At 41.1% G+C, this 27733-nt stretch overlaps 1 protein-coding gene across 10 annotated transcripts in view; it reads left to right on the forward strand.

The window, feature by feature from the left end:
- TJP2 (tight junction protein 2) overlaps nucleotides 1–23777 on the forward strand; it is a 128872-nt gene extending 105095 nt beyond the window's left edge. For 4 of the 10 annotated variants that reach the window (XM_044939935.2, XM_044939934.2, XM_044939933.2 and 1 more), the window contains exons 12-23: nucleotides 3589–3697; nucleotides 4835–5045; nucleotides 5902–6089; nucleotides 7209–7304; nucleotides 8018–8097; nucleotides 8501–8711; nucleotides 15471–15571; nucleotides 16777–16989; nucleotides 18258–18368; nucleotides 19538–19867; nucleotides 21348–21433; nucleotides 22852–23777. In XM_044939935.2, the coding sequence (XP_044795870.2) occupies nucleotides 3589–3697; nucleotides 4835–5045; nucleotides 5902–6089; nucleotides 7209–7304; nucleotides 8018–8097; nucleotides 8501–8711; nucleotides 15471–15571; nucleotides 16777–16989; nucleotides 18258–18368; nucleotides 19538–19867; nucleotides 21348–21433; nucleotides 22852–23017 (1902 nt within the window). In that variant the 3' untranslated portion in view covers nucleotides 23018–23777. The remainder of the gene's footprint in view (nucleotides 1–3588; nucleotides 3698–4834; nucleotides 5046–5901; nucleotides 6090–7208; nucleotides 7305–8017; nucleotides 8098–8500; nucleotides 8712–15470; nucleotides 15572–16776; nucleotides 16990–18257; nucleotides 18369–19537; nucleotides 19868–21347; nucleotides 21434–22851) is intronic. The other 6 variants (XM_045165058.1, XM_044939937.2, XM_044939936.2 and 3 more) reach the window with 2 other exon arrangements.
- The last annotated feature ends 3956 nt before the right edge of the window (nucleotides 23778–27733 follow it).

Here is a 27733-nt window from a genome sequence, read left to right on the forward strand (position 1 = left end):
ATTTATAGCATTCAGAACCCTCACAAAGATTTTTATTAGTTTGATTCACAAAACAATTGAGACTTTAACTAAAGGCCTAGGTGGAAGATCTTGCTGATGGTTTTTAGCCAATTCTCCTGCGTGGTTATCACTCTTCAGGCTGTGTGCTGTAACTGAACAAAGGTGAATGTTGCCATCAGATCGTCTGATTTGAATCCTGTCCCAGCTTCATATTAGTTTGTGGCCCTGGCTCCAGCTCTGAGACTCAGGTTTCTGTATCTGTTCAATGTGGATAAGCATACCTGCCTCGCAGGGATCCTGGGAAAGTTAGGTGATACTCACAAGGAATTCAGCAGAGTTCTTAGCACAGAGGAGGAGGGTCAGAGTCCGTTCTTTTTCCCAGTGAAAAATAACAGGTTGCTGCCACTCTGTGTCACTTACATCTAAAATTGTTCAGGAAGGGGAACACCTGGTTAACCAAATATTGATACTTTAAAAGCTACTGTGTATGTGTTTGTATAATCTGTTTAAAATTAACTGATAAGCAAGTCCTGCTTTGATATTTTATGAGACACATACCATGTGTTTTCTGTTGACTTGAGCATTAACTTCAAGCATGCTGAGTACCTTGTGACTATAAAAATATAGAATGCTTGGGAATTGTCTTCACTGGAATTTCTGCTTCTATAAACTTGCTTTTTTTATCATGAGTTCCTAGGGGATCTGGTAAGAAGAGCATCTCACCTCAAAGGAGAGGGGGAGAAAAGCAGAATTCCCAAGGCAGCAGGCAGCAGAGCCCAGAAAGAAGTGGTCCTTTTCCTTCCTGGCCTGTGACCTCATGGTGGTAGTTCAGATTTCATTTCCAGAGCAGATGAAGGGCAGACCTTGACCACGAGGTTCTCTGAAGCTTTGCAGTGACATTCTAGACCCTCTTTGGCTCTAGCCAGGATCCTGGAAGACAAGGTGTACCTGAGTGAACCTCAGGGTACCACATGAGCCTAGGAAACACTGCTTACCAAGTGCTACCGATAAGAATCCCATTCGAGTGCCAGCTCATACCAGTTTACTCTTGAGCTGATGCCAAAGAAGAAGCATGTGTCCTAAATGATGTGGGGCCACAGGAAGTCAGGGAGGAATTTGACAGCTTTTGCTCCTGAAGGTTCAAGGATAAAATATTTATCTACCCCGGGAGCGGGAGTAGGGTGGGGTAGAGACAGACTTTCAGAATTTTCATGGAAAAAAAAGTAAATTCATTTAAAGGCTTCACAGACCTCTCTCTAAGTTAAAGACAGAAAGCATCACCTCCATGGGTAAAAATTATGATAGGCAATGTTTGCTATTTAAGAAAGTATCTTTTTTCCTGTTATCACCCTGGCAACAGGGAAGAAACTGTGGGGACCCACCTCTTTTGCAGTAGTCTCATGGGGAGGTCAGACAGTAGATGTCTTCATTCTTAGGCATGAATAAGTTTTCTGTTGACTACGAAAGGAGCCCTCCATTCTGCAAAGAGGTGAAAAAGCTTGAGCTCGCCTACTGAGGTTATGACACAGTCTTAGTGCAGCTGACACAGAGTCCTCTTCAGGCTCACAACAGACACAGCTGGACCGTGTAGACTATTAAATAGATAATGAAAGAGAATACTTATTAGAGAGGGCTATACAACCTCACCAAAGTGCTGTCTTGGCCTTTTTTTCCTTTAATTTGTCTCAGCACTTCTTTTCATTGTCAGATTGAGGAGACCAGGGTCTGATACACATATACCAAGCACTGTCTTCTGTTGCAGGTTTTTAAGTGCAGCTCTTTCTTTTGTAAAGGTGACAACTTGACGTGTGGAATGAAAACATGAGTGTGTTGGGTGGCGAATTATGTGCCATGAAAATAACTGAAATAACACATGCTTTAGTGCTTGGGTTACCTGGTATGATTGTCATTTCATTTTCAGAAACTATTAGAGAAGAGGGAAACCAGAAACAAAGAGCCTCCTAAGTTTGATTATTAACTGTGTGGATTTTAGCTACCATGTAGGCTTTAATTTCGTCCATTATAATATTCGGCTTGATGGAAAGTCATTCTCAGTTTGTAGAGGTGGACAAAGGGACTTCCAAGGTCTTCCCCCATGCCCTTTGGCCCTGCTTTATTTAAATAAACAAATGCAAGCATGTACAGTGCATATAAAGACATATTCATAGCCATATACGGACACAAATGTAGATCCGCAGATAGCACGCGAGAAAGGATTCAATACCAAAGGTCAAATATCCTTAATTCAGAGACAAAGAGATGGAAATGAGCTATCTTAAATGCTAAATATTGTATCAAAGGAAAAGTTAACACAATTGGTTTAGTAAATTACCGTTTTTAATGTACCAAATATAGTTTTAGTCTCATGCCTGGTTTCACTTTTTTTTTCTTTTCAACATTCTGTTTTTGTATTTATACAGTTATATTTTACACAACAGTAATGCAGTTTAGACACAGCCAGACTGTCTCCAGAATAGTTACAACACAAGCATGACGCAGAATGTGTTGAGAGAAACATTCCCAGAGAGAGCCTAGTTAGTGACAACTCCAAGTCCCCGTGTCTACCTACACTTCGAAAAGGGATAGCTCGGTTCATCTCCCCACATTGAAAACTTCCATGAAGAAAAAATGTTTTCACTTCATTGTAAATTCCAACCTTAATTAAATTAGGCTCAATTAATTATTGTTTTCAGTAGTAAGGCATTACTCTTTGATTAAAAGATTCTACAAGTCTTCAGTGATTGAAGAAAATATTTCAGAGAAATTCTATATCTTCACTTCTGTAATACCTTTTTAAAACATAAGGTACTTTAAAATCATTTTTGCTTTTTACTTGTATTTCTGTTTTAAAATGGTTTTCAAGGTACAGAGCAAAGATGTCAAAATGTCTTTTTCTTTGTACCATTTTTGAGTTTTACTCTTTCTAACTTGTCTTCCAAAAGCTATTTACAGTGTACCCTACTTGATCAGCGGTGGATAAACATGGGCTTTTTACCCATTGTGTGGCAGAAGCTTAAATGTAAAAGCCTATACATTAGGATGGTCTACCATGTAAAACTAAGGCTCTTCAATTTCAGATGATAGAAGCTATAAGAAAAAGGTGGATTTGGGCAGAATCCTTATTTGCAGGCTTCTATTTGAACTAATTTAAAAAGTAGTAATGCCTTAAGCTGAGCCAGCATGCTCACTCGCCATAGATCTCACCACTTCCTGTTGAATTCTAGTTATTGGATTCATAATGGTACATTACCTCGCTGGCCACCTGCGCAGGAGACTCAAAGAAGAGAGGGAGACTGACACACTCCTAGAAATCCTCACCCGATCCAGTGACGAGTCTTTGGTGGAATGACACATTCCTGAGGGGTGGTGGGCAGTGTGGGGAACAGGAGGGTGTGGCGGTGCCCACAGTCCAGGCGGGGTGCTTGGCGGGCCTCAGCAGGGCACCAACGGCTTCTTGTGGGGCCCTGATGTATGCGTCTGTACATAGGCAGGCCCTGATGAAAACAGATCAGAAGCTCAGGGAGCACCTTTTAAGAAACACCTTCTTATTTTCTCTTGCTTTTTTTCTGTTTGCCCCTCCTCTATCAGGTGAACACACAGGATTTCAGAGGACTCGTTCGGGAGGATGCTGTTCTCTACCTGTTAGAAATCCCCAAAGGTGAAACGGTGACCATTTTAGCTCAGAGCCGAGCTGATGGTGAGCAAGTTTGGTTTTGAGTTCAGTGGGCAGTAGGGGAGGGAGGTAGCTTGGGACCAGAATAGGCAAATCTGAGTGTTAAAAAATTGACCTAACTCTAGGTCATAGATATGTGGAAAGAATTTGGGTGGCATTTGACTTCCTACAGAAATGTTTTCTCTGCACCCACTGAAAGAACTTTACTAGTTGTGTGATTTTGGAATAAAACTGCTTTTCTGGACAGGGATCGTTCCTTAATTACTGCCTGAAGTTATGATTGAGGTTTTCTGTATGACAGACGCAGAGGCCACACCTGCAAGTCAGCCCGCATATTAACCCTTATCAGTCTGACAAGTTGATTTACCTGTCCAGGTCTTTTTGTCATCTGTAAAATGGAAGTTAATAGAATCTTCTTGTCTGCTTCAGAGGGTTCATTGGCACCTGTATTAGTCAGGGTTCTCCAGACAAAATGGCACACAGAGAAAGAGCTGCTTATTATGAGGACTTGGCACATATGTTCATGGTACCTGGCAAGTCCCAAAATCTGCAGGGTGAGCTGGTGAGGTGGAGACCCCAAGAGAGCTGATGGTTTACTTCCAGTCCAAGTCCAGAGGCTTGAGAACCAAGAGAGCTGATTGTGTAGTTGTTGTCCAAAGGTGGACTGGCTCAAGATCCAGGAAGAGCCAGTGTATCTGAGTCTGCAAGCAGGAAAAAAGCTCATGTCACACCTTGAAAGCAAAAAGAATTCATTATCTCTTACTCAGAGAAAGATTTACCTTTCTGTTCTGTTCAAACGTTCAACAGACTAGCTGAAGCCACCCACATGAGGGAGGGCAGTCTGCTTTACTCAGTCTATGTGTTACTGTTAGCTCATCCAGAAACACCCCCAACAGACACAGTCAGAATAATGTTTGACCAAATACTGTGCATCGCATGGCCTGTTGATACAGAAAATTAACAATCACAGCAAAAGTCATGAACTTAGTTACTTGTCCTTCTTCCTGTTTGAGCTATGGTTACCATGGGGCCTGTGTGCTGAGTTCACTAAATGCGTGGAAGGTAAAGAGGGTGATCAGAGCTCAGAGAACCCGATAACCGCTCCAGGAAAGACCCCTGGCCAGGCTGAGCACCGCATGAAACGATGCTTTTGTCTTTCAGTGTATAGAGACATACTGGCTTGTGGCAGAGGGGATTCATTTTTTATAAGAAGCCACTTTGAATGTGAGAAGGAAACTCCACAGAGCCTGGCCTTCACCAGAGGGGAGGTCTTCCGTGTGGTGGATACACTCTATGACGGCAAACTGGGCCACTGGCTGGCTGTGAGGATCGGGAACGAACTGGAGAAAGGCTTAATCCCCAACAAAAGCAGGTATCTGAGACCACACGATTCCACACGACCCCCTAAGATTCCCCCCTACACATAAACAACACCCCCACGTAAAGGAAGCCCCATATGACTTCGTCCTTTGCCATCATGACCTCTCCCCTCATCTGCTTCTCATTTATGAAGAGACCTGGGAGAGATGGTGAGTTTGGTTCCAAACCACCACAATGAAACAAATATTGTAATGAAGCAAGGCACACAATTTTTTTGGTTTCCCGGTGCATATAGGAGTTATGTTTATATTATACTATTAAGTCTATTAATTGTACAGTAGCATTATGTCTATTAAAAAACAAGGTATATACCCTAATTAAAAATACTTTAGTGCCCCAAAATGCTAACCATCTTCTGAACCTTCCATGATTCATAGTGCTTTTTGCTGGTGGAGAGTTTGAAATTTTGAGAGAAACTGTGACACAGAGGCACAAAGCGAGTGGATGCTGCTGGGAATAGACCAGCAGCACCAATAGACTTGCTTGATGCAGAGTTGCCATATATCTTTATAATTTGTAAAAAAAAAAAAAAAAATGTAGTGTCTGCAGAGTATGATAAAGCAGAGTAAGACAGGGCATGTCTGTACACCAGCCTAAGCAGAACAAGCCATGTCAGCATGTTTATATTACTGAGCTACTTCTGGTAGATTTCATGTGCACCCAGCTTTTCTCTGCCTCCATCCGGATGAGAAAGCACCTGTGTTTCTTACTCCTGGCATTGCTCATTGTCACGCTGCCTCTTCTCTGATCCAAGTCCATAAGTGAGAGTGACTGGATTTAGTTAGTGACTCTCACATTTGCGCATTTCCTGACTTCAGAACTTTACTTCCTCTGGCTTCTTCTCTCAGAGCGGAACAAATGGCCAGCGTTCAGAATGCCCAGAGAGACACCACCGGGGACAGGGCAGACTTCTGGAGGATGCGTGGCCAGAGATCAGGTGTGAAGAAGAACCTACGGAAGAGTCGGGAGGACCTGACCGCTGCCGTGACAGTCAGCACCAAGTTCCCAGCTTACGAGAGGGTTTTGCTTCGAGAAGGTGAGGGATCCATGTGGGCCAGGAAATGATCTGACTGGGCTCAGAGCCAGTTTTTCTTCATTTTTAAACTTTAATGGTCATGTTCCAATTTATCTATATCACTTAGGCCAAGTGAGCTGACAGTTGGAGTCATATTTTCAGCATGAAATAAGACTTAGAAAAAACTGAACTGTGCAAACTTGTATTTCTACAACCTTTGTTATTTTTTATTTTAATACTATCATTCAGAAGTTTTTATATATTCTATAGAGCAAAGTTTAGTAATAGTGAGGGGAATGAACCAAAATAAAAGAGAGAGCTTTTATTCTTCAGAAAAGAGCTGGGCTGAATTGGAGATGGAAGAACACACAGTTTCTTTTATTTGGTTGTGTTATCAATGTGTGTGCTCAGTTGTTCAGTCATGTCTGACTCTGCGGCCCCATGAACTGTATCCTGCCAGGCTCCTCTGTCCATGGTATTCTCTGGGCAAGAATACTGGAATGGGTTGCCATTTCCTTCTCCAGGGGATATTCCCAACCCAAGAATCAAACTCGGCTTTCCTGTGTCTCCTGCATTGGCAGGTAGATTCGTTACCACGAGCACCACCTGGGAAGTCCACTATTTTGTTATCAATACTCTGTAAAATACTTTTGTTTCTTTCTTTTTTTTTTTTTTTAATTATAAATAATGAGAATTTTATTTCTTATATTTGCAGTTTTCTTTTATTTATTTATGATGTTTAAAATATATGTTTACTTAATGTAGCCGACTAGAACATCTTGCAAAAGCTGAATAGGATTAACGAGAGCAGTATTCTTCTCCTAACTGTAATTTTTTTTTTTTTTTTAAGTGTTTTTTTTTTTTAATTAATGAACTAATTCGGCTGCGTTGAGTCTCAGTTGAATACTTTTGTTTCTTAACAGCTAAAGACTTGGAGGTGTCTTCATGGCTTTTCTTTTTTGTTAATTGAAGTATAGTTGCTGTACAATATTATGTATAAAATTACAGGTGTACAGTCTTTAAAGATTATACTTCATTTGTAGTTATTATAAAATATTGGCCATATTCCTCATTTTATAAAATATATCCTTCTAGCTTATTTTACATCTAATTTCATGGCTTTTTCTTTTCTCATTTCAGCTGGTTTCAAGAGACCTGTCGTCTTATTCGGCCCCATAGCAGATATAGCCCTGGAGAAGTTGGCAAATGACTTGCCTGACCTGTTCCAAACTGCTAGTAAGTCTGTCAGTGATACTTTTTCCTCCCTCAACTTTTATTTAGGAAAATCTCTAACCTGAAGAACAAATAATAAACACCCACATACCCTTCCCCTGGAATCACTTGTCACCAGGTAACATTTGCCATCTATATTCGTCCCCCATAGACACACACATATACACACACACTTGTTATAGTTTCGCTGACATATTTGAAAGTTTAAGTTGTAGGCATTATAACACTTCCTACCTCTGTGAATCTCCTAATTCTCCTCCTGTACAACCATAATACCATTATCACAACCAGGAAATTTAACATGGATACAATAATGTTATTTTGTATATAGTCCCTTTTTCAAATTTTATCAGTTATCCCAATTATGCCTTTCAAGGTAATTACTGTTGTTTCTTTAAGTTCAGAATGCAGTACTTTTGATTTTTATCTTTTCTGATCTTCTCCTTTTTCTAAATTATTTTGTGGCATGATATTTTGAACAGTCCAAGCCATTTGTCTCATAGGATGCTCCTGTTGGCCTGGTCTGTTTCCCTTGGTTAGATTTTGGTGAAACAGGTAGTCTTGGTCCTTCCCATTGCCTCTTATTAGGAGACAATGAATGTCAGGTTTCTTGTCCCAGTTGATGCTAGGAGGGTGGTACTTGGTTGTCACTGATTTCTAAAATTTTATTCATTCCCCACCTCCCTGCTCCCTGCTTTATTTTTTTTCCTTTGCAGAAACGGAACCAAGAGACGCAGGATCTGAGAAATCCACCGGGGTGGTGCGGTTAAATACCGTGAGACAAATTATTGAACAGGTAAGAAAAGTCACCTGAAGGCCACGCTGTTGGAAAGAATAGGGTCATGGTTTGCTGCAGTGTTTTTAAGAATAGAGTCTGTATTTTAATAATTATTAAATGTTAGTAAGCTGAATATAAATGTAAGCTGTTTCATTGTGTGACAATCAGTTGATGTTCTGTGAACCAAAGTATTGATTCTCTTGGAGTTTGAGCATTATACCAAAAACTTGTTAATTGATTTTCTCAGAAGTTCTCATAGATTGGTAATATTAAAGTGGACCTAATGTGAAGGGAAACGTTTTCAGCTTTGTGATTTACATGGACACATTTTATCTGATGCAACCTTTACTTATTAACACAAACTCTTTGATGCTATTTGGCTTTTACCCATTTACGTCACCTTTTCCCCCATTTCTAACAGGACAAGCACGCACTCCTGGATGTAACTCCTAAGGCTGTGGACCTGCTGAACTATACTCAGTGGTTCCCGATTGTGATCTTTTTCAACCCAGACTCTAGGCAAGGTGTCAAAACTATGAGACAGAGGTTGAATCCATCGTCCAACAAAAGTTCTCGGAAGTTATTTGATCAAGCCAACAAGCTTAAAAAAACTTGTGCACATCTTTTCACAGGTAAGTGAAATGTAAAATGTACTCTTTGCTCAAAAGTAAGGAATGAGGAACTGTAGGATGGAAGGAATAGGAAAATAATCTGAATGGAAAATAGTTATCTGAAATTCTGTTTATGACTCCTCAAAAAGGAACTAATCCTATAAAGTGAGTATACTAGACTTATGGTGTTTGTATATTTAACTTTGTAAGTTTGACTGTTTGAACATGATCATAAAGATCCATAATACACAATACCTGGTCATTTTGATGAGGTTCAAATTTTGGGGTGGGACTACAAGGCTAGTGATTAAGCCTGGCATAGCACCGAGTACGCATGTCTGGCATGGGCTGTGTCATTCTTCTCTTCTTACCATCCATGCGTACGCTGACTTACAAGGTGATAGGCACTTGGTTTCATTATTTTAAAATGTCTCTGAAATAGCCTGGACTATTCTGGGTATTAGATGATATTAAGAATTTATTACTCCTGTTTTTAAGGTGAAAATGATATTGTGATTATGTTAGGTTTTTTTTTTTTAGAAGTTCTCATTTTTAGGCATATATGGTAAATAAGAGTATTTATGGATGACCTAATATCGTGTCTGGGATTTGCTTAAATAATCTTCCGTGAGGAGAGTTAGTGTGGCTATAGACCAGACTGGCCAAGAGTTGATAGTTGTTGAAGCTGGGTGATGCATTCATGATGTATATTCTTCTCTCCACTTTTGTATGTCTAAAGTTTTCCATAATAGGATATTTTTTAAAATTCCTGAAATGAAGACCTACTGCTGCTATTATTCATGAAAGTAAAATGATTTAAGAATGTGACCTTTTTAGTAACTGGCTGTGTGCACTGCCTAAAAAAAACAACTAGTTCTGTGAATGTGGTATAATTAAGGGTTTAAAAGGGTTGCATGAAGTTTTTGGTCATGCAGTTTTATGGAAGCCACATGGAGCAATTGTGTGGATATAATTAATATCCTTAGGAGAATGATAGCTCTGTGAGTTCGGGCTTCCCTTATAGCTCAGTTGGGAAAGAATCTGCCTGCAATGCAGGAGACCCGCGTTTGATTCCTGGGTCAGGAAGATCCCCTGAAGAAGGAAATGGCAACCCACTCCAGTATTCTTGCCTGGAGAATCTCATGGACAAGGGAGCCTGGTGGGCTACAGTCCATGGGGTCAAAAGAGTCGGACACAACTTAGCGACTAAACTGAGTTCAGCACCAGTCATCATCAACCTATGCCACTTTTAACTTATTTGACACTGGGAAGGGAAGGGAAGGGGAGAGTGTGAATGAATGTCTACATTAGACCCTTGTTTTATTGTTACTGGCTTTTCTTATTAAAGAGTGAGATGACTACTTACCACTATGGTGAAGTGCTCTAACTGAGAGGTCATCTAACCAAAGGCAAAGAAGGAAGTGGTGCTTCATAAACTGGATTCTTGTGAATGTAGAGTCAAGAGTAAGCTTGTGTTTTTGGCATGTTCATATGTGATCTTTCCTTTGTTTTACTACTACTACTGTAATTAATATTATCATTACTGTTTTTATTATAGCAATAGCTAACAGTGGTACAGCCTTTCACGGGTGCTGTCTTATTAGGCCATAGGAAAGACCAGGTGATTTCTGCATGATCACACATTAGTGTATGGCCGAGCCCAGACTAACACTGTGGTGTCTCTGACTGTGTGTCCAATATTCTATATACTTCACAGCACAGACGTATTATCCTAATGCTGAATGGGGTCTTATGTTGCCATTCCTCCATTTAACAGATAATTCATTGAATTTGAGGTCCATGTGATTGTGACTGATGTTAAATCTATGCCCACTTCATTTCTCCCCACCTCCTTACTTTTGTGTAAGTCCATTGAATGGCTAGGAGTGTCCCTCAGAGAGTTGAGTTTGGGATTCATGTGAGGATCTGAGATAGCATCCAGGGAAATAATAAGTTGTAGAGGAAGAGTCAGGCTGAGGGAGGCTAGACGCTGGCCACTTCATTGGTCTGCCTTTGAGTCAGCTTCATTTGCTGACTCAGTCTTCAGGATGGGTAGAGCAGGGTGCTGAGTAACTTAAAAAAGGATGGCCCTTTCTGGCCTTTTCCTGACTGCTTAGTTTAACTCTTGAAACTCCGTGGATGGCTCCACTGAGCACTTTATATGCCCTGTGTCTCAACCTGGCCAGGTTGTGACTTGATGGTGTATGCCAAGGCCAGAATCCAGAGTTGTTGGTTTTTTTTTTTAATGACTTTAAATTAACAGCATTTATGGCCTTTAAATGAATTAATAGGGGCTTCCCAGGTGGTGCCAGTGGTAAAGAATCTGCCTGCTAATGCAGGAAATGCAAGAGATGCAAGTTTGATCCCTGGGTCAGGAAGATTCCCCTGGAGGAGGAAATGGCAACCTGCTCCAGTATTCATGCCTGAGAAATCCCATGAACAGAGGAGCCTGGTAGGCTACAGTCCATGGGGTCACAAAGAGTTGGACACAACTGAGCTACTAACAGAACAACAACTAAGCAACAAAAATCAGATTTACATCAATGACAATAGTCATCAAGCAATGCCCTCACACACACAATGAATTAATAAGTGGGGAAAAATAGAGCTACTGTGATGAACAGTAACTCAAAATCAAGGCTTATGTTGCAGGTGGATTAACTCAATGAATATCTTTCTTTTTTCCTTGTTGCACAGTAACGAGAAAATCCCATTTTCCGTAGATGAGTATTTAAATTTGACAGTATTAAAATGACTCTCCTAAAAATAAAATAAAATAAAATGACTCTCCTGGAAGTTACTATGTATAAAAGTGATTGAGTAGGAGAACTGAAGATCTGTACAGTGTCATGATAAATTGTTAGTATTTCAGATGTAGGACAAATCAGGGCTTAGTATGATATTAATAGTAGCTGGTTACAAGAAAAACTAGCATTGCTAGTTTTTGTTGATTTACTTTTTTTGTGCTGTTATGCTTAATATTATGTCTTGCTCATTTTTGAAAGGTATAAATTATTTTGTCTTTTGTTTTTTAACATATATCCATTACTATTTTTACAATATAATCAAATACCTTTTACCTAAAAAATAAAAATTAAAAAAATTAAAGCAAAATGACTCTTCTTGCACATTCAGGGTACTTCTCAGTAATGCACAGATGACAAGGGAAACATTATTCTGAGATTTGCCCAAAAGCAAGTTAACTTGTCAATGTAAATTAAAATGTTAGGCTTCCCAACCTTCCCCCATCACTTTAAAAAAGTTACTGTAGAATAATACATTTTGCATGCACATGTTACAAAAATTATTTTTTAAAACATGAAGTTTACATTACATATTTTCTTGGAGTTGTTGAACATGTTTTGCTGAAGCACTCAGTTTGTGATTTAAAGACCACAGAAATGGAATTGTAGACTTAGAGATCCATGCAGAGCCATCCTTTGTGTGAAATTGTGGGATTTTTAAAGTACCACAGGATGGTCCAGCACTTTTCTCAGTTTCCCAGATTTCATTAATGTGAAATTTGTAACTTACAGATCATTAGTTTAATTACATTAATTTACAATCAATGTACAGTGCAGTCCTAAGACTTTGGAAATACTGAATAAATGCTATTCATTAGTGATACTATTTTATACTTTTTCAAAATCTTTAATTGTTACATATTGTAAACATTTTTCATTTCCATAATACAGTGTTTGAGAAAGCCTAGTGGGGAGGAGTGAATCTTGTACCAGTTAAAAATACCCAAACTGCACTAGGCAGTTTTTGATTTCCCGAGGATATGTAGGGACACTGAGGACCACAGGAAGCAGATGGAAGTTGCCACTGTCCCTGGCTGGGCACCTTGGTTGATGCCTGTCCATTTAGAGTCCTTCTAAATGGTAGCCCTGAATAGCATTTTTGAAATTTAATTTATATACCCTATAATTCACCCGACTTAAGCATGCAGTTCAGTAGTTTTTAGTATATTCAGAGATGTATAGCCGTCACCACCACCAATCTGGAACTGCTCTATCGCCCTGAGGAGAAGCCTCCTCCCGTTACAGTCACTTCTGACTCCTCACCCTCCAGCCTCCCGTGCGCCTTTGTCACCTTGTGCTGTTGCTCTCGTGCTTCCCAGCCTCCTTGGTTGTGGAAGGAGAAGTAGCGCCGAGGGCACCCGTGCCTGGGCTGCCAATGAATGCCCTCAGAAGGCCAGGACTCCCAGCCGTGATGGAGGCTGAAGGAAGCTCCTTCCAGTATTTCACCTTCTGGAGTTTGAGAGATGTATTTAGTCTGTCCAAGGAAGCATGAGTTTAATCCAGAGGTTGGAAATGACAGGAGTTAACCTAATGGCTTGTAGTCAAAGAATCTGAGAAACCTAAAGAGCAAAAGTCAACAGTAAACCAAAGGAACTTGATTCTAAGAGAAAGGAGGGCACCATCATGGCTGTGCTCCCACCTCTTAAAGAGAGGTAAAGTGCATGATCTGAATGCCACCAACTCAGTTAGAAATTACTGTTTTTTCTTTTTTTCCATGCACTAGACTTCAGTATGAATTCAGTTAGAGGCTTCTGGCTTGTTTCATTTTATCAGGGGGCATGAACATACTTTCTGCATTTCACAAATGGCCCTTTTAATTTTAGATTTTCCTCCTGATAAATACAAACTTTACTCATCTTAGACTACTTCTGCATAAAGCTCAAAAAGGTAGTTGGACATTCTGTGTACATTTAGTGGAGATCACTCATTTTGTCCCTGGGGTGCCCAATGTCACTTCTGTTACCAAGAGGATAGTAATCTTTACAAGGTACTGTGATAAGGCTTCCCAGATGGCGCTGGTGGTAAAGAACTGGCCTGCCAATGTACGAGATGCTGGCGATGTAAGTTTGATCCCTGGGTTGGGAATGAACCCACTCCAGTATTCTTGCCCGGAGAAGTCCATGGACAGAGAAGTCTGGCAGACTGCAGTCCATGGGGTTACAAAGAGTCGAACACTACTAAGCGACTAACGCACATACGGTAAGGGTACAAAAGTTAAAGGAAACAAGGTTGATTTTCTTTTAGTTGTCCAAGGTATCGGTTTATTCTAATACTATAAATAATTAATAGCCCAGGAAATTGTCAGCTTGTTCAGGATTTTCCAAGGTCAACGTTGGGACTTTTTAAAGGAAAGAATGCTGTATGTTACTGGGAAGAAAATCTTGAAGCAAAATTGCTTACAGAATTTGCTTTCTGGTTCTTTGGAGTTATTTATAGAGAAGTATGCAGACTTCAAGATAGGTGGAGCAGGCTGCCCAACAACTTTCAGCGACAAGATCCAGTTTTCTTTTGGGTGACACATAATGGGCTTAATAATAGGCCATGATGATATAGCTCTAAAAAGTACTGATTTACCTGGAGTTTGATCATTTTTGGTCCAAAGTATTGCTGAAAAATGATCACATGTATTTTACTGGTTGGTATTTTATCCTGGTGCTCCAAATTCATGTTTCAGATGGGCTGAGTCACGCAGTGGCTGAAGCCATAAGCTCTAAAAGCAGACTTCTGAGTTTGCATCCAGGCTTTTCCACTTGCTTGGTGTGAGGCCTTAGACTAGTTACTTTCACTGCTGTGTCTCAGTTTTTTATCTATAGAATGGGGATGATAGCAACACCCACCTTGCAAGGTTTGTTTAAGCATAAAATGAACTAATCCATGTAACGTATTTAGGAAAGTGCTTGGTCAGTCCTAGTAAGTGCTGTTACGTAGGAAGCATTTTGTTCAGAATAGAAAATGTATGTCCCGTGAATACACACACCTGTAGAGTTTGGTTAGTCTGTATCTATATTCTGAAATGTTTAAGCCTATCAAAATGACATACATTTAGTTTTTTATTGGAGATAAACAGTACATTGGTATATATTTTTCTTTTACTGTTCATGTCTATATATTGATTTTTTAAATATGTACTTTTATATTTTATTTAGATGAGTTATTGTTGCCCCTGAAAGCACACTCTTTAAAAATGTATTTTTTAAATTTATTTTTTAATTGGAAGAAAATTGCTTTACAGTGTTGAGTTGGTTTCTGCCATACAACATGAATCAGTTATGATTTTATATATATATATGTGTGTATACACACACACACACACACACACACACACACACACACTGTCCCTCTTGATCCTTCTTCCCCCTTTCCTATCCCACCTGCTCTAGGTCATCAGAGTGCCATGCTGGGCTCCCTATGTCACAGAGCAGCTTCTCCCTAGCTATCTGTTTTACACATGATAGTGTATATATGTCTATGCTACTTTCTCAATTCATCCTACCCTCTTCTTCCCCTCCTGTGTTGACAAGTCTGTTCTTTACATCTGCGTCACCATTCCTTCCTTGCAAATAGGTTCATCAGTACTATTTTTCTAGATTCCGTATACATGCGTTAATATGTGATATTTGTTCTTCTCTCTCTGACTTACTTCACCCTGTATAACAGGCTCTAGGTTGATCCACCTTACTACAACTGACTCAAATTCATCTCTTAAAAACATATTTTTTAAAGGTAGCTTTTCTGAAAAATAAACATAAATCCATTTTTAGTTTTATGAGATCCACCTATAATGCAGACTTCAACAGATAGATGGTAATAGCTTTAATTATATTCAATTGAAAGAATAGTGTTCAAATATGTGCCAGCTTTCTCTTCCATTTGCTAAAGTTTTAATTGAAATATGACAAGTTAGAGTAAGTTATGTCCAATAAGTTTTCTAATAAACGTGAAATTGAGGCACACCTTTTGGTTTACATTTCTGTAGCCACAATCAACCTCAATTCAGCCAACGACAGCTGGTTTGGCAGCTTGAAAGACACGATTCAGCATCAGCAAGGCGAAGCAGTCTGGGTCTCTGAAGGAAAGGTAGGCGACACAGATGCTCTGCTGTGAGGTGAGAGTCTGTGGTCTGAATTTTTTTCTCAAGAGGGTAGTGAATGTAGTAAAACCATGCACATTTCGAGTAATCTCAACATTATGCTTCAATTGTTCAAAAATTTGTAAATTCTCTGGAAAAGTAACAAAACGAAGGGACTTTTACAAGAAAAGCAGAATGGGATATATGCAGCCCTACATTCACTTCCCTTTTGCTTTTAATGTAGTAACTAGTGTTGTCCTCCAAGCACACTAATCAGAGCTTACAAGACCTTGTGCTGAACTCCACAGCTTATTACCAAGGACCTGGGGAACCCAGAGTGGAGATGAGGGGTTAGGTTGAGGGCGTGGAGAACATAGTTAAAAATTAATAGAAGGAAGAAAAGCTAATGGAATTGGAATTGTTGTGTTAGAAAGAAGGTTGGCAGAGGATGAGTTCTAGGGTTTTGAGTAGGTGATGAGAGAGCGCTAGAATCTGGTACAGGCTCCTAACCTTGGCTCACTTCTCATCTGTGGAGGAAGTTCTCACACAGCCCTACTGCAGGAAGGAAGCAGAGAAATTATAGAATTCCCTGTGGTACTAGGAGCCCTTGGCGCTGGTATTCTGTGGTCCAGCTGAATTGAGGTCGTTTGTGAGACATTCAAGGTATGATTTTGTTGCCTAAGTGCCTCTATTACCAGTTAATGGTTGAGTCCTAGCCCCGCCCTTGAGGAACTGCATGTTCAGTCAGAGTATCTAGCGTGTACTGACTGCTTATGCCCACTGCGGCTCTGTGTTAGCCTCCGTGGTGAGAACAGGCTGAGCATGATGGAGCTTCTGCCTTCAAGGATCTGAGAATCTCATGGGTGAGTGGAGAGGCATACAGCTCCAGACAGCATGCACTTATCCCTGGGAGACCAGGTCAACAGAAAAAACTGGAGGGGAGCCAGATTCTGGAAGAAAAGCGCACAATGTGAGGAAGCTTGATGGATGGTGGCAAGGAGAGATAGGGTGGAGGGTTTCTAATTTAAGTCTCGACACAGAAATTTACATAGTCATTTAAAGCCAAGTGATTTCAGGAAGATAAAGGTGAACTTCCTTTTCTCCAACAAGTCAAGGTTTCAGTCCCTTGGCTGTGCCCTTGGGAATTTTCTTGAGTCCTCACTCCCAGGAGCCATGTCAGATCCCACTGACCCTCCGAAACAAATTCCTCTAGATGGAAGGGATGGATGATGATCCCGAAGACCGCATGTCCTACTTAACCGCCATGGGCGCGGACTATCTGAGTTGTGACAGCCGCCTCATCAGTGACTTTGAAGACACCGACGGTGAAGGAGGCGCCTACACTGACAATGAGCTGGATGAGCCAGCTGAGGAGCCGCTGGTGTCTTCCATCACCCGCTCCTCGGAGCCGGTGCAGCATGAGGAGGTGAGGCGAGGCAGGCCTGGGCAGGAACAGGAGGTTCTGGTGTTTCACGCGAATTGCTCTGGCCAACAGCTCGTTCAGGGTGCTGAGGCAGGTATTCCTAAGGGTTGGAGTGGTTGATGTCTAGGGAGCCTCTCATTCCAAGCTAATGCCTGTGTGATTGTGGATATGGTCCAGAGGGGAGTGGGACAGGAACCAAGTGCTGGAAGAGGTTGAGTGATCAGCACTCACCCTACAGATGCCCCTGGGCATGATGTCATGATGTGAGACCAGCTGTCCAAATTACCACTGGGGCATTGTTTTTAAATACAATATTGTTGTATTTACTTGTAACCTTTGATTAGGTCTCTCTCTGTACTCTTAGGTATCTGTGCTTTTTCTTCTCCACCCTACCTTTAACCTTTCTAATCTTGCCAAAACTCCTGAGTGTTTCCCCATCAGTTTCCTTCTCTCTTGTATTTCAGTTTTTTAATTGAGTTTATTGATTAATTATATGTCTGATCTCACGTACTATGCATCCACTGGCCAGTGAATAGACTGCTTCTGTGATTCTAGAAATCACATTGCTAGCACTAAGTTAGGACCAGAGCAGTTATTGGTTGCACCTCAGAGGACACTGGGATAATGACCTTTGCAGACAAAATTCTCCATATATTTGGATTTCTGTGGACTTCTCTTCAGCAGTTTAGGTTGTTTCAGTGAATTTTGTTTTTTACAATATAGAAGGACCAAATATGTAAGTTGAAAGGAGGAACAATTCACCATGACAAAAAAAAATTAGTATATACTGTCAGACAAGTCATAAAAAGTAAATTAACTCATGAATGTCTGCAGATACAGTTGAGCTAATGCTTTAAAATGTTAATAGCTGGTGGTCAGGTAGTTAAGACTCCACACTTCCACTTCAGGGGATGTGGGAAACGAGCATGATGGATGCCACATGGTGCGGCCAAAAACGAAAGAAAAAAAAAGAATAAAATACTAACAGCTGTTAGTGACAAAACTTTACAAAAACCTCTTGTTTTCTTACTGTAAAGGGAGAGATGCAGCTAGTTTTGGAAAAAATGTTCCTTAAACACTTGCTAATGGGAGCGTATACCAGGTATCTGCCTTTTCAGTAAAGAAGCACTGGGTCAGTAGCTCAACTTATGCACACTAGGAACCTTAACATCTTAATTCCCACAAGTTCGAAGAACTCCAGCAAAGAAGACCAATGCTCTCTTCTTCCTGCTGGGATATTCTTGTTGTGAATGAACCTTTATGTCTTGTAGAGCATAAGGAAACCCAGCCCAGAGCCACGAGCTCAGATGAGGAGGGCTGCTAGCAGAGATCAACTTAGGGACAATAGCCCGCCCCCGACATTCAAGCCAGAGCCGCCCAAGGTACGTGGCTGGGAAGCCCAGGATGGGAAGGAGGAAGAAACACATTGAGCTCACCTGGAGCTCCAGCGTAGCCAGGGCAGAGCATGCGCAGTCAGATGGCACTGGATTATGGTTTTGACCAACTGGGTTCTCCACTGGAGCCTATCTTCTGGGTGAATCCAAAAAATTAAGAAATGGCAAAAACGTAAAATGGAAAGGCAGTTTTAGAAGAGGGTGCAGTTTTAGGACTGTTAGTGTTTGTTTCCTTTTGTTTTTTATTTGTTTGTTTGTTTATGTAGAAAGAATAAAAGTTGGATGAATACTGCATGCCCGGAATCACCTGTCATAGAATCTGTTTTTCTTCTATCCAATTAAATTTTTCTGCCCACAATCTGATTTAGATGCACATGAAAAAATCCTTCCTGATGACTTGCTAAAGAAAACAATCACCACTGTTGTTTACAATGCCTCTCGTTATGAGGACAGTTTATTTTTTAAGTAAACCATTGTCCAGAAAAAAATCAATGTGAGGACACACGTCATATGATTTTTCACCCTCTCTGAATCACAGCTATAACTGTGGCTTTCCCTTAGAACCCAGTAAAGTTTCTCTTCCTAACTCAGTGCTTTAGATAGGAAGAAAGTAATAACTCATTGTGAGCTCTTAGAGGTAATTGGTGACCTAATAATATAGACGAGTGAAAGTTTACAAGTGGCCTAGGATGGAAGTATGAAGACAAAGTGGCCATCAGCATGATATTCTCCTTTACCTCTCCCCACCCCAAGTCTCCTCACTTCTGGGTGGACCTCTGGGCCAAGGCACGTCCCCTCAGCATGGTGTGAACTCAGGAGCCACTCTTCCATCCTGAAGCCTGACTTGTTCTGAGGTCCTCTCTAAGATTCAAATCTCCTCTAGGACAGAGTTAGGTCTGATCCACCTCTAGCACTTACAGGCCTCCCAGCACCCTCTTGGTTTCCTCAAGCACTTAATACTCTTCTGTAAGGAGTGAGGTAGGGCTTTGGATGCCAGATCTTGGCCATGTACCTTGTCGTATTTGATTCCTTGTTGGAGTGGAATTTGTTGACCACCTTTGGAAACTGATCAGGAAATGGAGTGTATTAAATCACTAATAGAGATTTGAAAATAAACGGAAAGCTCAAGGTTAAAACTATGTCATTGCTCTCTGCAGGCCAAAACCCAAAACAGAGAAGAATCTTTTGACTTCTCCAGATCTTATGAATACAAGTCAAACCCCTCAGCCGCTGCTGGTAACGAAATTCCAGGGGCATCTACCAAAGGTTGTCCTCCTCCTATTGCAGCGAAACCCACTTTTGGACGGCCTGTACTGAAGCCCTCCACTCCCGTCCCTCCCCCAGAGAGTGAGGAGACCGGAGAGGGCAGTGAGGAGCAGCACAATGCTCCCAAATCTGTCCTGGGCAAAGTAAAAATATTTGAGAAGATGGATCACAAGGCAAAGTTACAGAGAATGCAAGAGCTCCAAGAAGCACAGAATGCAAGGGTAATTGTTTTCAATCACTGGGTCATGTTAGTGTGTCAACAGTAAGAATTTTAAAGCAGTTGCATTGCAGTGTAGTGATTTACAGTCCTTTTGCCACTGCCGCAAACATGAAAGGGTGTGTTGATGTGCGTGGTACAAAGGCACATGCTATGGGTGTGTCATTTTCAGATTGCCAGCTGTTAGCACATCCCTTTTTCTTCCAGTCAAGAAAACCTGACATTGCAGGTGAATAGGATTCTGCTCTTTGTGCTTCAGAACTTTATATTGGGTTCTGGAATAGGAAAGCGTGACAAGAGAATCTGTGGCCTCTTCCACATTGTTTTTCACTGTAACATTTGTTAAGTAAAGGTTTCTGGAGCGTTTCGGCCCAGTGGTTATGGGAGTTTTCTTCATTTAAATTTGTCACAATTGCAGTGCTTCTGAGCCTTTTTCTTTTTTAGAGGGGGAAGGTAGGGAAAAAGAAGGATTTATTACCTGCAGCAAGTAAGGAGAACACAAGGGATCTTTTCCCAAAGCAGTCTCTGAACTGCGAATTCAGGGAGGTTTAAGACTAAGGCTATGTGCATGTTCATAAGGGGGCTTGAGCAGAGAAGACTTCAGCATGGAATCGGAACAGAGGTTGACAGAGTCCAGGCTGTAGTTGATTGAAGTCAGGAGGGTCCACATAATTCCATCCTCCAACTGGGAGGGGGCCTTAGTTCCTGGTGTCAGGACTTATTGGAACTCAGGTTCTTTGTCTTATTGCAGAAAGAATTCAGTGAGAGACAAAGTAATTAGTAACAAAGTGGATGTATTTAGAGAGATACATTCCACAGACAGAATGCAGTCTGTCTCAAAAGTGTGGCCCTCAAGAGTGGCCCTGGGAGAAGCACACACTTTGGACAGAGTGTGGGATATCTCAGAAGGCAAGAGATGACCCACACTCTTTTTCTTTTTTGCTTCTTTTGGCAGTAAAATATACACGGAACTTACCATCTTTAACATTTTTAAGTGTTTGGTGGCATTAATATGTTCACATTTTTGTGTAACCATCTCTATCATTGGTCTCTAGAGTTTTGTCATCCTCCCCAACTAAAACTCTGTGTATATTAATTATTCCTCATTTTCCCCTCCTCCAGCCCATTAACCACTGTTCTGTTTTCTGTCTCTATGAATTTGACAGCTCAGGAGCCTCACAAAAGTGGAATCATACAATATTTGTCTTTTTTGTGGCTGATTTATTTCACTTAGCATAGTGTCCTAAAAGTTCAACCATGTTGTAGCATGTGGCAGACTTTCATTAGTTTTAAACATTTTTCCTATTTGACATTTACCACTAGGCATCACATACAACTCTGGAAACTAGAGGTTTGCTTCTGTTTTTCCTCTTCTTGGCTAAAATGCGATTGGAGAATGGAAGCAGCAGGAAATGAGCAAGCTGACTGGCTAGTCATTCATCCCTTCCCTCTTATTCTTTTTTTTACCCCCGTAATCTCTGCAGATTGAAATTGCTCAGAAGCATCCTGATATCTATGCAGTTCCAATCAAAACACACAAGCTGGACCCTGGCTCACCCCAGTACACAAGGTAAGGGCTGCTCTGAGGGTATAGGTCTAAAAAAGGGGCTTGTGTAGGACTTTGATGCTTAAGAATTTTTTTTTTCACCTACATTTCAAAGTAATAAGAAAGTTTGTTTTTTTATTTCTCCTGGTAAACTGTTTACTTATCAGTCAAATTTAATTATAAAGACCATAGAGTCAAAGTTTTATGGTAGTGTTGATTGCATGCTAAAACTAACATAGTGTTGTTGTTTAGTCGCCCAATCATGTCTGACCCTTTGCGACCCCATGGACTGTAGCCGACTTATCTTTTCTGTCCGTGGAGTTCTCCAGGCAAGAATACTGGAGTGGGTTGCCATTTCCTTCTCCAACACAGTGTAATCACTGACAATCCAAGTCAGTCCCATTAGACCCATTGGAGCCATGTGTGTGCATGCTAAGTCGCTTCAGTCATGTCCAGCTCTTTGCAACCCTATGAACGGTAGCCCACCAGGCTCCTCTGTTCATGGGATTCTCCATGCAAGAATACTGGAGTGGGTTGCCATGCCCTCCTCCAGGGGATCTTTCCCACCCAGGGATCAAACCAACATCCCCTGCAGCTTCTGCATTGCAGGTGGATTCTTTACTCCTGAGCCACCAGGGAAATCCAATTGGAGCCACAGATGCGTTAAATTGTGTTAGGATAGTTCATGAGCAAAATTCCTGGGGTTTAGATGCCAGTTGTTTCATTGTTTATATTTTCTAGTTGTTGGCCAACAAGCTCAGTAATCCTTTTGCGTCACGTAGCAAAGTCAGGCTGTGTGTGAGCTGTGGTCTGAGGGAAAGGGAACATCAGTTGACTGGTGTTGGTAGGATGCCTTCTGTTTAAAGTGCTGCATAAGCAGTAGTGATTATCACAGAGTCTTCCTGTTGAGGTTTTACACTGCATCATTTCTTGCATCCGTGAATAGGAAGCAAAACCACATTTTCTTGCAGCCACTCTGACTGGAAACTAGAGTCTAGTTTTACAGCAATAGAAAACTAGAGGCAAGTTTCTTCTTTACCAATCAAATAGTGGCACAGCTGACCAGGAGGCCCCTGGCAACAGATGGGACTTGGTAGAATTGACCAAAACTGGTGAAGAACTCACTCTGCTTGTGAACTTGTAACCAGTGATCTCAGGAAGGCACCCTCATCGGGCTGGAGGGTTCTTAGGTCAGAGAGTATGTGTCTGTCTTCCCCACTCACTACTTGAGTGGGTATTGGCTTTGACCTGTTATTCCTATCCTCCACTCTGTTATTCCACCACTCTGTGAACTAGGAGCGGGGCCAGGAGTGCCCTGGTTTGTCAGCAGAGTGTGACTCAGGTAAGTCATCTGTCCTGGGCAGTAGTTGCCCACTGCATGCAGCACAGACGGGCAGGGAGGCCTGAGCTTTGGGCTACACGTAACCCTCTCTCTTTGTTAGTTCCAGGCCCCCCGAGCCACAGAAAGGCCCTGCCAGACTTTATCAGGATCCCAGAGGAAGCTATGGCAGTGATGCTGAGGAGGAGGAATACCGGCAGCAGCTGTCAGAACACTCAAGGCGCGGTTATTACGGCCAGCCTTCCCGATACCGGGACACAGAATTATAATGCCCGAGTTTTGACTCCTGTGTGCTCTGTGGCCGTTCCCTCAGAGCAGCATTCCCACCAAACAGGGAGGATGGCTCTTTCCAGTTTCAGCGCACAGTGGCAATGGCAAGGCACCTCCTGGGTAGCCCAGGGGACTGCGTCTGGGGAATTGAGGGCTTTGGGCTCAGAATTAAGAGAAATACTACAGTCTGATACTGTTACCTGCTTCCATGGACCAAAATCTGTATTAATTCTGTTTGCGTATTTTTAACATGTATATTAAGAAATGATAACAATTTTTCCTTATTAATAGCTGCCTTCCAGGACTGTTTCAGTGAGAGACAGAATGTGAAAAAGATAAATAAAAAATACTGTCGGACTCTAAACTCAAAGAAGTATTTTATTACATTTCTTTAAGTGCCTTTGATGAGAAGTGTCTTCAATTTTCTTCCTTTGAAGCTTTATGCAAAGCCATAATGGACTAAAATATTTTGACTAAATTTTTATACCTGTTTCAGAGCTATGGTTTTCTCTGCACTATCATCTTGTTAAGGCATTTGTCTTTGTAATATTTTCCATAAATTCTGACTGTATATTATAATATCTATACTTGGTGGTTTGGCTACCGGTGCAAAATAGCTCAAAGACTGGGAAGTTAATATAGAAATATTTTGTCTGTTTAAAATCATGTGCTCCACAAAAGCAGAAAAATGCATTTCCAAAAATGTGTACATTGACAGCCAGTTTTATAATTTAATAAAAAGGAGGACATTGCAATCAATGAGGTGCTTAGTGGTGAATTTCTATGTTACTTTCTGTGTTAAAGTGCATCTTTTATTTCAGTTACTGATCATGAAAACGAGGACATAATAATTGCAGAATCATAGTATGTGCTGTGACCATTGCTACCTAAATAGATAGTTCTTCTATTGTTGGCCATTTGGATTATTTCCATTTTTTTTCTTTTAATATGAAATGCACCTTTTTATATATAATCCATTTTTATATTAATATATCAATGAGCAGCATTTTAATCCTTTGCAGCAGATAGCTTCTCTGAAATGGAATTACTGAATGAAAGCAGAGGAACATTTTTAAGGCTCTTGGTGTTTATTGCCAAATTGCTTCCTAGAAAAGTTGCATCAACTTATAGTCCTGTATTCACTCTTTAAAGGCTAAAATATGTTTTAAATAAAAAAAAAAATTAGGAATTTAGGCTTGTGTAAATTGGAATTGGAAGTACCTTGAATTTAGGAAAGGAGAAGAGTCTTGGTTCCATTATGGGCTTTTTGTAATATGAATTGACACAGTCAGCACATGTTTTAGTTGAGTTGGAAATTCAGCTTACTCATAACTTAGTTATATTATAAATGTATCCTTGGTTGTGTCTGTGTCAGTTCGGGTGCTGTAATTTATAAACCATTTAGTGTAACACCATGAATTAAGCAGGTTTCAAGGCACTGACTCAAATCTGCGTATTTCATAAATAAAAGCCACCTTTTGTGCATAGAAAAAAAGGGTTAAATATATGATGGTTTGGTTTGCTTCTGCTCTTTAAATACAGGAATGAGTCCTTTTGCAAGCTTCGGGAGAAGAGGAAAGGAAGCTTTTGAGCAAGAGCTGCGCTATCCCTGGCTGTAGCACTTTTCTGTGAAGAGTTAGGTTGTACGCTCAAAAAGGAAGGATCTCTGTTCCCTAGAATGTTCCAGCAGTGCCCAGTGGATCATCAGTGTCTGCCCTCAGTTCAGTTCAGTTGCTCAGTCATGTCTGACTCTGCGACCCCATGCTCTGCAGCATGCCAGGTTTCCCTGTACTTCACCAACTCCCAGACCTTGCTCAAACTGAAGTCCATCGAGTCCATGATGCCATCCAACCATCTCATCCTCTGTTGTTCCATTCTCCTCCTGCCCTCAGTCTTTCCGAGCACCAGGGTCTTTTCTAAGGAGTCAGTTCTTTGCATCAAGTGGCCAAAGTATTGGAGTTTCAGCTTCAGCATCAGTCCTTCCAATGAATATTCAGGACTGATTTCCTTTAGGATGTACTGGTTTGATCTCCTTGCTGTCTGAGGGACTCTCAAGAGTCTTTTCCAACACCACAGTTCAAAAGCATCAATTCTTCTTTGACGCTCAGCTTTCTCTATGGTCCAACTCTCACATCCATACATGACTACTGGAAAAACCATAGCTTTGACTAGACAGACCTTTTTTGGCAAAGTAATTTTAATATACTGTCTAGGTTGGTCATAGCTTTTTTTCCAAGGAGCAAGTGTCTTTTAATTTCATGGCTGCAGTCACCATCTGCAGTGATTTTGGAGCCCAAGAAAATTAAGTCTCTCACTGTTTCCATTGTTTCCCCATCTATTTGCCATGAAGTGGTGGGACCAGATGCCATGATCTTAGTTTTCTGAATGTTGAGTCTGAAGCCAACTTTTTCACTCTCCTCTTTCACTTTCATCAAGAGATTCTTTAGTTCTTCGCTTTCTGCCATAAGGGTGGTGTCATCTGTATATCTGAAGTTATTGATATTTCTCCCAGCAATCTTGATTCCAGCTTGTGCTTCATCCAGCCCGGATGTAAATTCTCATGATGTACTCAGCATATAAGTTAAATAAGCAGGGTGACAATATACAGCCTTGACGTACTCCTTTCCCAATTTGGAATCAGTCTGTTGTTCCATGTCCAGTTCTAACTGTTGCTTCTTGACCTGCATACAGATTTCTCAGGAGGCAGGCAAGGTGGTCTGGTATTCCCATCTCTTTCAGAATTTTCCACAGTTTATTGTGATCTACACAGTCAAAGGCTTTGGTGTAGTCAATTAATCAGAATTAGATGTTTTCCTGGAACACTGTTGCTTTCTCAATGATCCAGTGGATGTTGGCAATTGGATTTCTGGTTCCTCTGCCTTTTCTAAAACCAGCTTGAACATCTGGAAGTTCATGGTTCACGTGTTGCTGAAGCCTGGCTTGTAGAATTTTGAGCATTACTTTACTAGAGTGTGAGATGCGTGCAATTGTGTGATAGTTTGAACATTCTTTGGCATTGCCTTTCTTTGGGATTGGAATGAAAACGGACCTTTTCCAGTCCTGTGGCTGCTGCTGAGTTTTCCAAATTTGCTGGCATATTGAGTGCAGCACTTTCACAGCATCATCTTTTAGGATTTGAAATAGCCCGACTGGAATTCCATCACCTCCACTAGCTTTGTTTGTAGTGATGCTTCCTAAAGCCCACTTGACTTCACATTCCAGGATGTCTGGCTCTAGGTGGGTGATCCACTATCCTGGTTATCTGGTCATGAAGATCTTTTTTGTATAGTTCTTCTGTGTATTCTTGCCACCTCTTCTTAATACCTTCTTCTTCTGTTAGGTCCATACCATTTCTGTCCTTTATTGTGCCCATCTTTGCATGAAATGTTCCCTGGGTATCTCTAATTTTCTTGACGAGATCTCTGCTCTTTCCCATTCTGTTGTTTTCCTCTATTTCTTTGCATTGATCACTGAGGAAGGCTTTCTTATCTCTCCTTGCTATTCTTTGGAATTCTTCATTCAAATGGGCATATCTTTCCTTTTCTCCTTTGCCCTACCCCTTTTAAATTCATAGTCAGCTTTGTCCTGGGGAGGATTTAAGGCTGCCTACAATATATATGGAGGTTAAATTAAAAAATGGGTACTAGGCAAATGAAAAAAGAGGAAAGAATATCAGAATAGGAAGGACAAACATGAGTGAGGATAGTGTTCACTTTACATGGAGGAAGGGAGGGGAATTTTTCCAGAAATCTGTCCCCTCCCCTTTTCTTTTTATTCTGTGGGATCTCATTTTGCATTATGCGATCGTGACCACATTCTTGCTAGGATTTGGGAGGTCCATTCCTTTCTGTGGTCTTCCCTCATGGCTCAGTTGGTAAAGAATCTGCCTGCAATGTGGAAGACCCAGGTTTGATCCCAAGGTTGGGAAGATCTGGAGAAGGAAATGGCAACCCACTCCTGTATTACTGGGTTTCCCAGGTGGCTCAGATGGTAAAGTTTCTACATGCAATGCTGGAGACCCGGGTTTGATCCCTGGGTCAGGAAGATCCCCTGGAGAAGACAACGGCAACCCACTCTAGTACTCTTGCCTGGAAAATTCCATGGATGGAGGAGCCTGGTAGGCTGTAGTCCATGGGGTCACAAAGAGTCAGACACGACTGAGCGACTTCACTTCGACTTCACTTATTCCTTACTGTGTTCACTGTAGGGCAGTAGCATCATTCCAAGGACCATTCAGTAAAAGTTCTGGAGAAAGCACTGAAAACTGCAATGTAGAAACTGCCCTGCCTTCTGATCTAATCCAGAAATAAAATTCTACAGCACTCAGGGCCATTGCCTCTCAAATAGCAATATGACCTGTATGAATCCCCAAGGAAAATAAGTTATCCATCTTTCTGCAAAATCTGTTTTACTCAGAGTTGGGGGTGGGTGTTTGAAACACAAGGTAGATCATGCGGCAGAGTGCAAATCTCCCACGAGTGCAGGCTAACATGGGGGACTTAAGTGATGTTTTGTATCCTCACAGTCTCTGGGGCACCTTCCACCCTCTGAAACTCTCCAAGTCTGCATGGTAGTCTTGCTTCAGCAGCAGCATCTTACAGAATTACAGCATAACCTGTCTGTCCCTCACTTTACTGCTTCTGTCAACCTTGACTTTGTGTGATGAATGAAACAGCAGTAGTTGTGCAGTGGAGGATGGGGGAGATTGTTATTTG

This window comes from Bubalus bubalis, chromosome 3, assembly GCF_019923935.1.
Source record: "Bubalus bubalis isolate 160015118507 breed Murrah chromosome 3, NDDB_SH_1, whole genome shotgun sequence".
NCBI classification, from domain to species: Eukaryota; Metazoa; Chordata; class Mammalia; order Artiodactyla; family Bovidae; genus Bubalus; species Bubalus bubalis.